Source organism: Varroa destructor, unplaced genomic scaffold, assembly GCF_002443255.2.
Source record: "Varroa destructor unplaced genomic scaffold, Vdes_3.0 BEIS01000005.1, whole genome shotgun sequence".
NCBI lineage: Eukaryota > Metazoa > Arthropoda > Arachnida > Mesostigmata > Varroidae > Varroa > Varroa destructor.
This window is the reverse complement of record NW_019211458.1, coordinates 32,359,288-32,373,586: the sequence shown is the minus strand read 5'-3', so window position 1 is coordinate 32,373,586 and position 14,299 is coordinate 32,359,288. Positions and strand designations below refer to the sequence as shown.

Genomic DNA, 14,299 nt, shown 5'->3' with positions numbered 1-14,299 from the left:
ATAAAAAAAGCATTACTAACATTAGCTATCCTGATAAAGGGCAACGCCATTTTAGAACCGCTGATAAGGAAAAGTTTTTTGATCGGATGTACTAAAACCTAATCGACAATTTATTCGTAAAAGCTCTACGTTGCTTCTTATTATAATGGCTAGGTGGCGCTAACCGATGAACAAGTGATATTTCTGCACAGTTACTTCTCCGTCAACAAGGCTGTACGCAGATGTCGAATTGAACACGCATAAATTCAGGCTATCCTACCATCGAGGAAAGAAAAAGGGATTCTCATGGCAGCGACGATAGGCCATACGACTAGAATGACATTGTACACCCGCCAAGGTTTTGTCCTGTGACATTTTATCCCCTCGTATTTGTGAGATGAACGCATGCCTGTAGTGGATGCATAGAGTTGAACGCGGAACTAATACAGAATTAAGTGGTCAATAATTACGATCGCAACGATGCTTGGTAATGCTTTCTAAAACGGGGATACAGCCCCTTTTACGTATAAACGCTTGTTGTAGAGAATGTAGCCTCTTCTATTGTACGAAGCTACTAACCTGTCGTGAAGCAGGTTTCGCTCTTTGTCTATATTTATTATCTGCTCGCGACCCTTATTGACGGGAGTCATAGCTTTCTTGATTTTATGAGAAACCAGTTGACTCTGCAGCCGCGTTAGTACGACCTGTAATGCCATAGTCAAATGAGATTGATATAATTTACTTTAATAATTCCTGATGAAGAAAGTTATGTTTGTTTCCTTCTTTCAAAAATGCTTCACATAGAGAAAGCTTCTGTGAGTGTATCGTATGTTGTGCTTCTTGTAGCAGACGTCTGCTATATCAAGTCCGTTCTGTTCTGTTTTGTGTTCAAATTCGACAAAAAAGTGAACCCCCTTCATAAAACTGTTTTCATTTTGCTTGTTGTTTTAATGATATGTGTAAGATGTACGATATTACCATGCATAGATATTGGATGTGGAGTCGCTGTAGGGTTTTCAATGGAGGAAAAAATATATATGATTAAGTGTCTCTTTACGAATAAGTGTTATTAGCTTCCCAGCCCATAACTATGGACGCGAAATGCCTGACGCAGATTATTCAATAGGTAAAACCAATTTTACCCAAACCACGAGAACAACTGAAGTTGTGCAAACGTAATAAGTTTGACGGAGCTTACGCTATCACCAGCACTTTAAACACATTTTATGACTATCGCGGTGATTATTCCGAGTATCTTTGTACCCATCAGCAACTTTATTCTACAATAACAGACAGCTCTTGCTGCCACAGAAAATATTATTAATGAATGAAATTAATCAGAAGCATTCTGCGTAGCCTATAACAACTATCGACTGTAGCTTTGAAACGGCACAACGTGCAGAATCAATATATTACGTTTTTTTTTGTCAATTAACAATAAAACGATGTACCGGCTGAAGCTATAATGATAATTAGGGCATAATAGAAGCAACAACAGTCAGACCTAGCCTTTATGAACGGTAAATAACAACGGGCAACCGATAATCGTAAACGCTCTAACCGTCGTTCAGATTACACAATTCGGGAGAAGTTTCTATGACTGTCATCGTCAACAAGTGCGAAACAGGGAGTCGGAATGGCAGGTTTGTTCTAGAGAATCATTACGTAAACACACATATACACACACGATTTACTTGATTACATTGTCTTGCCTACTGGCAAGTCAGTTTATTGTTCTTGATCTACATCCCAAAACCTTCTTGTCCAATATGAAAACTATCTGCTACCGTATACCAGGTATGAAATATGTGATCGTAAAAGTGGCGACAAAAATGTTAGACTCATGATAGAGATAAAAAGAGCATTGACAATAAAGAGTCAAAGAAACGCTATAATTATATAATAGCGTAAAATTTACCTGCAAGAGGTGAGCAGTAAACAGATTGAGTTCTTTGTGAGTCTGCCAAAATTTTTTGTGACCTGACTCTTTTCGAGCCAGAATACTACTTGATTTAACGAAACATTCTCGCCTGTAACTTACGATATATTCGTTATAAAGAGCTAGTGTCCGTGACTGACATAATTAATTGATGAATATATATATATATATATATATATATATATATATAGGAAGAAAGAGAGAGAGAGAGAGAGAGAGCAAAAGAGCGAGAAAAGAGAGAGAGAAATAGCGATTCCCCGCGGTGGAAATTTAGTGAAGGCCTGAATCCAACGCAAAGTTGTAATACTAGCTGTGTAACACGAATTCTGTGGTGGTGTATATGGAAAATACATGTAGAAGTAATACATATGCTGTTTTTCCATGCATGCTTAGATAAACATTAGTTAGATCGCCTACGATTCGTGTGTTCTTTGACTTTGCTTTTCTCGCGAAGACTGATTGAAGCTGGAGTCTGCTGAGGATCCCATATGGAATTATTTCGAATTTTACTAATGTAAATCATGCACGATGCGTATCAATATACGTTCAAAAAAAGGCTAGCTTTTTCATTTCTACAGGCATACTGTGCCAGTATAGCTTATTGGAGCTAGGCGATGAACAACTGGCTGACCTTAGAATACACAAATTTTCTGACTTTCCAACATCGCTCTGACAAATGTCTTGTTCGATCCGCCGATCTTTTACCTTAATTTGCAATCGATAGGAAAAGAGTACGCCACGCCAGGTTAAGGAGATTAACATTATAGTATAGTTTTTGTTACTATTATCATTAACTATTATGATAAAAACGAAACAGTTAAGTGTGGTGATCCTTAGTACGGCGGTGTGCTTTGGGGGGTGTGTGACAATGCGGAATGGTGGCTGTGGCTTACGATCCGAAAGTAACTATGCGAAGGATTCAGGTCTGACGCCATTTAGACGACGAGGTTTATTCATTTACTTATGATGATATAGTTACTAGACAATAACCAGAATATAATACAAAGAAGAAGATACAGCTTGTGAAACGAAATGACATCAGCATTCGTGACAAGGAAGATTTGAGTAGTTTAAGTGTAAAGTGAGGTAAGATACAACTAATGCAACGATAATTGGAAAAGGCCGATGAATAGCACTGAATAGTTACTCATATTGCTCTCTAATGATGATGATAAGAATCGATTGCGGTGATCAGGGCGATACCAACATTAGGAAGAGAAAGAGACGGATGATGGTGAAGAAGACGATGAATAAATGCTACTTGTACAGTTTCTGTGAGTATCTCATTTGTTGTCTTTTGTTTCATAGTTTACTAAATATATACTGGAAGTGTTGGGGAGTACGTTGGCAATTTTGATCTACTATAATAACCGTTATATATTGACTGACACTTAACACTGAGAGAAAGATGTAGGTGGTCGTGTTTATTTGTTCAAAATGTAGATTTTGATAGAGCCAAAAACTATTGAAAGTTTATATATATTATTCTTACAAAAAAGAGCAAATATGTTGACTTTATAATTTAAAAAAAGCTGAATCAGATAATAAGCTTTAATATCCTAGAAGAGACATTTCTATATTCCGGCTTAGTAAGTTAGGCTTAGTGATTGTGCTAAAGCCAAGCATTGTTCCTAGAATAGACAATTCAAGGCTTTCCAAGCAAAGCAATATTCGTTCAACTTTCTTAGCAAATTAGCTTATAAATGATTAAAGCAGCGTCATGCTTTATAGGGAGTTCATATTTTTTCGAAAATATTCTGTCGTTTTTTTATCGACAACTTTGACAAAAATTGCGACATGAAATGGCAGCGACAAAAAGCATCAGCAGCCGATCCCAAAGGTCAAAACAAAGGCAAGCTCAGCTATTATCAAGACACAAGTGCGAAAGGTACGAGCCGAGATACTAACCTGCTTTAAGGCTACAATAATATCGAAGGACCCAAATATCGCAGCGTCGCTGAAGTATAAAAGCGCGGTCCCAGAATTGCTCTTTACTGAAGATAAGGCTTGTGGGAATCGAAATGTCGCAAAGAGCGTGACACAGCACGCATTCTTAAAGAGGTAATTCAGGGCCTATGGAGAGAAACCAATGTAGGTAATCGAGGATCGCACTAGTTTTGAGAGCCAACATTTGTTGGCCTAGATTACGACATTCTGACCATGCGGTAGTAACATGTTTGCCTACTAAACTTGAAAGCACGTACCGTAATTTGGGTTCGAAGCAGAGTGTGGGCATACCCTGTTTACCACTGAGAAGAACCACTCACCAATACTTAACTGCAGTAGAACTATACATAACACTTGATCACGGTGAAAGCTAGACGCAAAAAGCACTGAAATCGCTTCTGACAAATAGTGGCGCACTGGTAATCCCAGACTTACTAGTAATCAGTGTCATCGAGAACAACTTAACAATGAGCACCTGGAAACGGGTCAACGAAAAAGGAATGGAACAGTACGACTCATTCAATTTCTTGTTAGATTCACTGTGTGGACGAATTTAGTTCTGTGGAATGTTCCTAAATGTCTTTATAGTCATCCTCTCTTTTATTAGTCAGTCTCGTCTGTTTAAACGTTTACCGAGATTTCAAACGTGTTTCAAACTAGAAATAGCATATGCAGATTGAGCAAAAAAAAGCTAGATAAGTGCGCGTGTTTTTCGCTCATCATGAATCTCTCTCTTTTTTTTGCCAAAGATAGCCTCCTTTCCTTAAATGATGAAATCTTCTTGGTACTTGGAACGTGGCAGCTTAAGGTAAAGGATGGTAAACTTCACATTCTTCACATAAAATTTCAAAGGTTTTCCAAATAAAGTGAATTTTTCTATCTTATAGAATTACAATACACAAGAGCTTGGACTACACAACAGTGATGCTCTTTAAGACTACCCCGGAAAAAGACATAATTAGGTCAGTGCGTATTGTCAAGGTCTTTATAGAGCACTAGTTTGATGTTTAGAACAAAAGGATCTTTAGGCCCAACTAGTAAACTACTCGTGAAAATAATAGAATCAATAGGGCTCACGCTATAGCTACTTGACGAGACGAAACGATCAAAGCCAACGGGCGCAAACAAAAAAATGGGCATGAAACAGCAAGACCATGGCGCATGAGAAGCCTCCTTCGTGCTTATTTGAATTATCCCCAGGAAACTCTTCGAGCAAGAGGCAACCTGAAGATATAAAAATCTCAAATTTGCAACTAACTAGCTTTATATATAGATAGCAAGTTTGATTAAATAAAGAAACGTAGTTTTATCTGTGGGGTGCAGCTTGAATCGATATCGCAGTAGTTCTAGACAGAAAGTTTTATTAGTAAAAGCTCGCTAAGTCTGTGAGCTTTCACGTTTCGCTGAGACCGGAGAAGTTTACGCCGGCCGAACAATGTTCCAAGAGCTTATCTCAATTAATTTTTTTAAACAACAAAGAATACCGACTGTTACCACCTGACCCTCCGACAATGATAGGATTTGGAGGTATCTATTACGAGCAGTGCCGCTATGGATAAAAGTGCTACAGACTAGCGCAGACAATTCTAGGCTGGAGGTTCTTGGCCAGACAATGTTATCGACACAAAAGGCGCCACGCATTCGAAAAGACCTTGAGTCTAAGAAGAGATTCTAAAGATAGCAATTAAGGGAAGCTTCCAGTCAGTCTATAGCAATAGGCTGGTCATGTTTAGAGCAGTTGATTTCAAGCAGTCTGTGCAGCCAGGTTTATCTTAAAACGAAACTAAGGTGCCTGAGAACCATTGTGGTTTTTATAGATTATCCACTTTTCTTCTAGCCATTTCCGACACGAGTGTATTAACCATAACTGCTAAATACAATACGACATTACCTGTTCGGAGCAGCGATTACTCTTCATCCGCTCGTACAATATTTACATCCGAGAAACCTATTAGCTCTTTTTCCTCTCTTTGCCGAAGTAAAATTATAACAAGTAGAAGTATTTTATGATGTATATCTTTAGATAGCATTCTCTCAAATAAATTTCAGAATCTTAACTAGAACATCTAATAGAAATAAATTACGTAGTCGATTGCCCTTATAACCGTCAAAATTTCGTTGATCTCGATCGAGCAACTTTTTAAATAGCATGCATACATATCTAACGTTGCTGCTCGCTAATTCACTCGCTAATTTATATCTGTGACAACGTTATCTATGAATATATCAAAATATAATTGCTGATTTACCGTCAGGTCTAAATATATTCCCGCATCTTGAAAATTTTTGCCATAATTTCCAGCTTAGCTGAAGTATATTCCCCCAGGAGAGCTCGAGTGCAATGCAAGTAAGTAGTATTTCTTGGCCTATTTTAATTTCAATTATCGAATTCAGATATACATTTTAATAATGCAATTTTCCATATTTGCTGCGGTTTTTTGCCGCTAGCAGTATAATCGGCTATGTTCAGTTTATTTACGATTGTACAAAACGCTATCATCAATGCTAGTCCTAATGTATAAAAATTATCCTTGCTTTATATAAATAGGAGTATTTATTACAGAGCCTGATAGGAGTAATCATAATTTTTAAGTATTTGAAACAGAATCAGTGACGCATAATTAATTCAACCGTTATTATTTAACGTACTAGCCATTTACGTATGGACAAAAACGTGCAGTTTAGCTTTCTTAATCGAAATCATAGTTTTTACACACCTCCTTGACTCCTAAAATTATGTCTTTTAATAGGAGCGAGGGCTGCTTTTACGGAAATTTTAGTTTTTAATGATATACGCAGCAAATAGTTGTAGTCTTTTGTTAAACTTAAACTAAATTTTAAACAAACTTCATAAACTTAAAGTAACATAACCACCAATATCTACGAGCACAGCTGTATTAAACAAGAGACAAAATACATCTTTATTTATATTACAGTTTTCATGTGTTTTGAATCTCGTCCATTTGCCCCTAACTTCCATTTCCATAAATGTTCCTAGAAGACCCGCAGCTGTGGGTGTTGATGAGGCGAAATCTATACGAAACTCTTAGCCTGCGGTGTATTTATTGCTCCTATCGTAGCACTAGCGCGTGCGATACATTGCAGCCCCATAATATAGATATAATGGGTTTTTAAATCTCTACCCATGATGTGTTTAGTTGCGTGCTTTATCGTGTATGCTTTTGTGGTATCTTTTACAGCTCAATTTATAAACAGGACGTCTAGGATACTGAGCGATAAAAATAGCACTACACTATAGCTTCAGCAGCTGCAATGGTAGGTAATCATAGTGTTAATAACATATTGTATTACTTTTTTCAATAGACAGCAGGGCCTCTTAAGTTTTGTACATTGTGAGATTTGCGTAGCTGCTTATTGGTTGTTTGTCCCCTGCCATCTCTGATTTGAGATAGAAGTACAGATCATGTACAAAGCGACCTCAGATAGGGTCAATTACTTAAACACTTATACATATATATATAATATATATATATATAAGTACTTAAGAAATATATATATATATATATATATATATATATATATATATTTATATGGGCATCCTTTATGATTTCTCACAACAGTTCACACGGATTAAGGATAGGCAATATGAATTTAATAAAACTTCCACTTAGATAAGTGCACAGAAAGTAAACATATGTGGATAGTGGAAGCATTTAGAGAATGAGTCAGACAATTGTTAAAATAGTTTATGTAATATGTGTTTTGTACATTTTGAGATGTACAAAAATCAAATGAACAGGACGTCGATGAAATTATTTTTGCCGAGCAATCAATCTTTTCTACCTGAAAACCTAAAATTACCAAGCACTTTTTCAAGTTTAAATATAGGACAAAAACCTGTGACAGACAATGTAAGTAGTAATTTACGATTACGGGTAAATACAGAAATGATATCTGGGAACGCTATCTAATAACTTGAAACAATGGAAGCACATCGTTTTTAATATTACAGAAATACGTGCACAGTTTAGTTAGCTGCGCACCGGAATCTTTATAAGTAAATATATAGAATATGTGCAGTAAATTAGTTTTTATGGTAAAATAATAACTAGTACAATTAATCATGAAAAATATATGTGCTAACAATAATATTAAGAGTTAATTTTTGTAATAAGAAATTCCTCTTTTCCATCGGCTATAGAGGTAGATAGATTGGGCCATTAGTCTCAAGATGCTTTCTTTATGTACTCGCTGCACAGTTTCTTAAGACACTTGAAATGCACCTTCACGATGTGTTAAAAATTACGCTATTGTGCAGAAGCGCCATTATCTCATTTCCTGTGCTGCTGTTTTTCTATATATATATATATATATATATATATATATATATATATAGTGTTATGGAAGATATCGTCTTTTTCTTTGATTACCTATTTATGGGCATCGTTTTTATATGACCTTCAAATTCAACTGCCTCCGTAGACAGGTGGGTCTTCTTTTTAAATGGCATGTAAACGTATCCTCAAAATTTCCCGATTTCCAGAGCTATCCAAAAGCATATTTTCTGTCTGCTTTAGTCTCGTCTAAATGAAATAAGTAGGCATGGATTGCATCTTCTATCTTTCTAGCATTAAAACTACCCCTTTTCCATCGTTAAAATCTCAATTTTCTAACTTCATCTTATATTATATTACAGCTTGCACACATACACATAGAATTCATAATGTGATCTTGGGTAGCGAACTTTTTTCTTGTCCCTTTTCGCTCCCACAGCCTAGTCCTTTTTCTTTTCTATTCTCACACATACGAACTAATTAATGAACACTAAGCGCCAGCTGGACACCAATCCAATCGATGATAACAACTCGTCCTGTTCTCAATTGCAACAATGTACATCCGAGCATATACAAAAGCGGGCGAAGAAACGGGTGTCTGATGCTTTGACGTTTCACATCAACAGCGTTAATCTCTCTCTCAAGCTAACTGAGACTATCGTTATAATCATTCGGTGTCACATCCCGAAACTCCGGGAAAAATCAGTAACAAACCTAATTGCCATTGAATGCTTTTCTTGTAGGCAATTCGTGCAAAGTTCACTACGAAGAGTTAGAATATAACCCTAATCAGTAACAAACATCATTAAGTATTCGTCTCTGCATTGTACGTGCGCTTATAGAAATTTAGATTGTTTAGTAATAACACAGTGTAACAGCGATTTTTTACTTGAAAACATTCGGCACAGCGTCGAGATTTACAGAACGGCAGACATGCTCTCCTAGTGAGGGAAGCGATGTGATGCGACTCACATATCGATTATATCAGAGTCTCCCGAATCAGCGAGTCAGGCTTTCCTCAATTCAGCTGTCTCGATCGGCCGTTGTTTTGTCCTTATTACCACGGGACATCTTCTTGATGGCTCCGAAGACACCGGTCTTCTTACGGATACTTTTTTGCGAGACGTTGTCATCTAGAGCGGGCGTCGAGCCTCGCGAAGAGTTGTCCTCCGAATCGACTAAAGTTGTTGCTGACGTGAGCGAGCTTCTAATCGCGTTCATTAAAGCACTCCCTGAAAGAGCCGATTACAAATCGGGATGTGTCGCGAAGCAGCGCGGCAAAAAGGGCGAGTCGAAAGTAAGATATTATATGGTTAAGTTAGAAAGAATTAGTTCGAAAACGGCCTACTCAGATAATTTGCTCAAGTCCGAAACTGATGAAAAGTAATTGGTTAATACGGTTTAATAGATGATGCACTGTTGAGGATAAAAGTAGAAAATGCATTTAAAACCAACAGGCTAGTTTGTTCCATCTGGCTCAGAACGAGCCCGAATTTAATAGAGTACTGATTGTCGAAAATACAGAGTTTAAGCTGGGTAACTAACGGCCGGAAAGTTTAGGTAGGAAGTTATAGGAAGAAGTAGTTTTCCTTTTTTGCCAGCACCGTTTCACTTCCTCTTAGTTAACCACTAGGAACATGTTGAGCCGGTGAACTGGCAGTGATAAAACTAAATACAATTAAAGTACCCCATATTGTGTTGTCCACCTACTTTTATAAGTAGTTCTTTTTGTAGCAAAGTTTAGCGTAGATCAGTTTTTAGGTGTTCAGGGGTGAGGTTACACGCGGTGCGAGTAAAACACGCAAATCAAGCGAAAGACAAAGAGTGAGTAATTATTCTATAATGCGATTCTTCTGAAGTGTGCAATATAATGGAAATTGGAAACTACTCTGGAAAAATAATATGGCTAAGCTTGTTAAAGTCGATAATTCAGAAGGTTTAGACGCCTCCATACGCTGGTAGGGAACATATGTCTGAGGGATCACGATACTCAAAACTGATTAAGCAAAAGCAAACAGATTAAATATTAAAGTGTTTTTTCGTGCCTTAAACTTACGTCGTTTGCTTCCTGCAAATAATGAGCAGCAAGTGAGACTTAAATTAGTTTCGACCGGGTTTTTATCTCAGGTCATTTTTGGTTATCTCAGATTGTCTCTTTTATACATATTGAACTTACGCCTAGTTTGTCATCTGGCTTATTATTAATATAATTATAATTAATAGTTATTAGTAATAATCCAATAAAAGTAACTACTAATCTGTTGAGGCTTCAAATACAGGTTAAATAATTTTCAATAATCGATAAAAACTGCTCACTCAAGTTAATCGAATATACGATCGGATTGAAACACATTATTATTTGTCTGTTTGTTGTTGCTCTGAAACAAGAAGATTTTTGTTCGCCTTATTAATTAATGAGCTTTTGTGACGCTGACATGCAATCCATAGAATCTTTTAAAAGGTTTACCTCAAATACAGGGAAATGGTAGAGATCTCAACCAATAAATCAATAATACCTGATAGAAATAGATACTTCGCTTATTTCACGTACGGCAGAACAACTGATTGGTACTCTATAGGGCTAGTGTATAAAGATAGTCAATACAGTAACCTTTTCGTTTAGGTTTTGCGCTACTGATTCGGTTGGCATTCGGCTCATCATCGAGGGCACCATCGGTAGAACCATCTATGCTGGTGCCCTTTAGAAGAACCCCTCGTGACGAACTCATCACTGGAGCAGCAAATGCACTTCCATTCTCCGATGTGGGCCTAAAATAAAAAAAAGTAGGTATCAATATGAGATAACAATGACCCGCTTGGGGAATGTCAATGTTTATTTTTCTCGTTGGTTGGATACAAAAGCGCACTTTCTATATAAAGGTGGTGACATTTAATTTAAATAAGTTAATCTCAACGTTGATATAATATCAACAGACGCAGCAAACTTAAGGCCTGTATTAAGAATAGACCATATTTGTCTTGTCTTATCGTACAAACATTACATTAACTAGCATTTATGAATACAATCATTATTGTTATTAGACGATAAATTTCGCTAATTTAACACCATAATTAATATATGAAAAATAACAGTTTTAAAACATGTTAACCGCTGGAATATACCTCAGTAAAAATGATACTCACGAGGTACCGTTCGCTCCAACGTGAAAGGACACTGAGGTATGGCCAACTTGCGGCGTTAAATCTCCATCAGGTTCCTCTCGGCGCACGGCTGACAAAGGCGCTGAATTGTTGCCAGGCGGCGTTCCCGGCATTGGAACCATTGGCATACCTCCGATACCCGATGACGCCAACGCACCACCAGAACCACTCGAATGATGAAAACCGTGCATCGTCTGTTGCATAATTTGTTGCGCGTAATAATCTCCATAGAGACTTTGTGATTGTTGGACTCCAACACGTCGCCCGGATGGAGGCACACCATATACAGTGTTGGCCGCCTTAGAAGACATCACCGACATGCTAGCAGTCGATGCAACTATACCATGGAGCGCCGCGATATGGAGAAGCGTTGGAAAACAGTAATAATATGATGAAACAAACATCTTTATGTTGTTTGTATTTCAAACAAGTATTTACAAGCATATCTGTATACTGAATAGGAATACAAGAGAAAATTATAATTATAAACAACTTTACTAGAGCATTTATAAGCATTTTTAATGACTATGAGCGTCACCAAGCGTACGCCTCGCAAACTTTTGACAATGGAAACTTAACCGTATATATCGGCAAAATATGTTGTTGTTTTTCAGATATATAGCAGATACATGTATGCTTGAAGTAATCAATAAACATGCATATGATTTAAACAATAGGCCATTGTGTTATAACGAGCACTGTGTAAGGTACTAGTATGTATAGAACTTTCTGTTCTTCACATATCCTAAGAAATAGGATAACAGAAGTAGGGCAACAGAAGCTAGGCTAGTTTGTACTACGAAATTGTGGCTCGCCCAGGTCGTTGGGTGGGTTTCTCAATTATGAATTAAGCACTGAAATTTTAAGTTCGCCATCAACAAAACATGCACAAACACCTACAACGGATGAGGTCATCAGAAGACGTATTGTTCACTATAGTCAGATTAAAGTGTTTATTCACTTCGATAAGTGCACATGTCTTTCCTCTTGTATCAAATAATGTGCTCTTGCAGCCGTGCATACTTATGCACACATATGCGAAGAATGAGGATGCGGAGAAAAGACAATCATCAAATTGGTCGATAACGACTCTCTCCTCTGCTTTTGAAAAATCACAGAATAGTAGCAGAAAACTGAAGGCTGAGCGACTTTATTCAAGCGGCGGCAAACCAGAAAATGAACTCAACGTGTACATTTGCTGACACAATCAGCAGGCTGAAGTCTGCGCAAGTTTAATGCAGGTCTTTTACTATTACATTTGCAGAGCGGATGATGAGCCTACCCGCATGATGGTCAATTGGCTCCGGACAGAGACTTCTGCTGCGCGCTCTTTCAGCGCCTGATACGACAGAACTTCGGGTGCCGGATACCTGATGACTGAGGGCGACGTCTACAAGTTGACCTTGCTGGTCAAGGCAGCATTGATGCCGTAATGAGGGAGCCAGCAGAATCGCCGTCGAACCTCGCAACAACTGGTTTACTTTACCACGCCAAGGCCATTAGATTATTGATCCATTCAAGTTTTGAAGAGCGTCATTAGTAAAGGTAGCGAGACACACAGAACAAAACCGGGCTTATGATAGAGTGATATAAAATTGTATACACAAAAATCAGCATAAAAATGTAATTACCTAACCACATTGTATAGGTTCTCGGGATGTGGTAGTTAAGGTCGGTGCAAATGTGTTAGACAAACGATTATAGAAACGCGACAAGAGAAGTTTACAATGATCAATCCATAATATAGAAGACTGACGGGAAAAATTACTCACACGTATCACATTGTACATAACCGGATTCCCGTAAGTGGATCTTGTTGCTTGTTAATATACATATACGATTTTATATTCTTTGCCTTCATTAGGCTTGTTTTTCTTACTTGTTTTTCAACATTATTGTACAAATCTTTGTCATTCCAATTACACCTGTTTTTTTTTTAAATCACGTACGCGTATTATAGTATAATTACATCAACGAATTTCAGCATGTTAAAAATTTAGAACTCCGGGCACTTAGTTACTTGCTTTACAACGCCAACCTGAAAGCAACATAATTTACGAAATAGTTTACGCCTATGCAAACGAAAAACGTGGGAGGCATCTTAATACTTAGTTAATAACTAACACCGTACCACTGCTTATATTGTTGTTATTGTTGTACGAGGATGAGCCCGGGCTGTCGTCTCCGCTTAAGGTTCCCTCACTGCCGGATCGAGAAATAACGCTCTTAGTGCTTCCTAAAAATTGAATATGAAGTGCATTTTCGCGATCAGTTCACCTTTGACGTTTTCTGAGGCATGAACGACCATTTTAACGGATTTTAGGAGGAAGCTAGTGAGTGCAGTGAGCGCATTTTATGATCATGAAGCCGGTACCTACATCGAGAAGAATGCTAACTTCATAGTCGTTTGAAGTAATTTCTGTCCTAACTGTTATGTGTTCGTTTGCTTTGTTCTGTCGCGTGCAATGGGATCTCCTGTATTATTGGCTGATTAGCTCACCGGCAGTGGGCGTATTACTGTTGTTGCCATGAGACGAGTGGCCATGCGCAGGATTGGCGATGATGACACGTCCATGAAGAAGGGCCTCGAGTTGCACGAGACCGCAATTTAACGTGATATTACAGCCGCACAACAGCTCAATCTGCCGCCAGCGATGCAGCCTTTCACTTTTATCGTTACTAACCTCAATCAGCGCTTGTCTGCGTATAGCCAGGCATAATTAAGATATAATATTATAAGTTTCCCATGACTACTGATAAGTCCAATATCGCTGAACTGCTCATAAATTATAGGATGGTTTTCCTAGCTTTTATACACTATCGATTACGAAATTTCAACAAAATTTACTAAGAAGTTATCAAGAAATTCAACAGATTATTGTAAGGCAATAGCGGCATCTATTTTCAGTGCACTTGTTCATAGACGTACAGTGGGGAATTTGAGAAAATAATCATAACAAGAATATAGCAATTATTA

The 14,299-nt window shown here is 37.6% G+C and overlaps 2 protein-coding genes and 1 long non-coding RNA gene across 17 annotated transcripts in view; 1 reads left to right on the top strand and 2 right to left on the bottom strand.

Moving 5' to 3' along the window:
• Positions 1 to 250: 250 nt before the first annotated feature.
• LOC111251675 (uncharacterized) lies at positions 251 to 4,735 on the bottom strand. The gene is made up of 3 exons (XR_015328407.1): positions 4,123 to 4,735; positions 3,827 to 3,875; positions 251 to 683 (listed from the first exon to the last, which is right to left on the bottom strand). It is a non-coding gene; the product is annotated as an uncharacterized LOC111251675 (long non-coding RNA).
• Positions 680 to 13,182, top strand: LOC111251674 (uncharacterized). Of its 6 annotated transcripts, XM_086990189.1 has the most exons (8): positions 680 to 3,192; positions 3,728 to 3,979; positions 6,168 to 6,212; positions 7,066 to 7,141; positions 9,069 to 9,457; positions 10,784 to 10,944; positions 11,289 to 11,735; positions 12,587 to 13,182. In XM_086990189.1, the coding sequence occupies exons 1-4, from the start codon at positions 3,173 to 3,175 to the stop codon at positions 7,088 to 7,090; spliced, it is 342 nt and encodes a 113-aa protein (XP_086846315.1). In that variant the 5' UTR covers positions 680 to 3,172; the 3' UTR covers positions 7,091 to 7,141; positions 9,069 to 9,457; positions 10,784 to 10,944; positions 11,289 to 11,735; positions 12,587 to 13,182. The 6 variants fall into 6 exon arrangements, 3 of the variants coding, with proteins under 3 accessions (XP_086846315.1, XP_086846316.1, XP_086846314.1); XM_086990190.1 differs by lacking the exon at positions 9,069 to 9,457; XM_086990188.1 differs by having other exon boundaries at positions 7,066 to 9,457.
• The window catches only part of Stim (stromal interaction molecule), a 37,937-nt gene continuing 30,400 nt past the window's right edge, over positions 6,763 to 14,299 (bottom strand). For 4 of the 10 annotated variants that reach the window (XM_022808439.2, XM_086990146.1, XM_086990147.1 and 1 more), the window contains 7 exons: positions 13,823 to 14,022; positions 13,454 to 13,558; positions 12,605 to 12,802; positions 11,305 to 11,659; positions 10,772 to 10,929; positions 10,217 to 10,228; positions 6,763 to 9,392 (listed from right to left, as the gene is read on the bottom strand). In XM_022808439.2, the coding sequence (XP_022664174.1) occupies positions 9,184 to 9,392; positions 10,217 to 10,228; positions 10,772 to 10,929; positions 11,305 to 11,659; positions 12,605 to 12,802; positions 13,454 to 13,558; positions 13,823 to 14,022 (1,237 nt within the window). In that variant the 3' untranslated portion in view covers positions 6,763 to 9,183. Of the gene's footprint in view, positions 9,393 to 9,453; positions 10,229 to 10,771; positions 10,930 to 11,304; positions 11,660 to 12,604; positions 12,803 to 13,453; positions 13,559 to 13,822; positions 14,023 to 14,299 lie in introns of those variants that run through there. The other 6 variants (XM_022808445.2, XR_002673905.2, XM_022808440.2 and 3 more) reach the window with 6 other exon arrangements.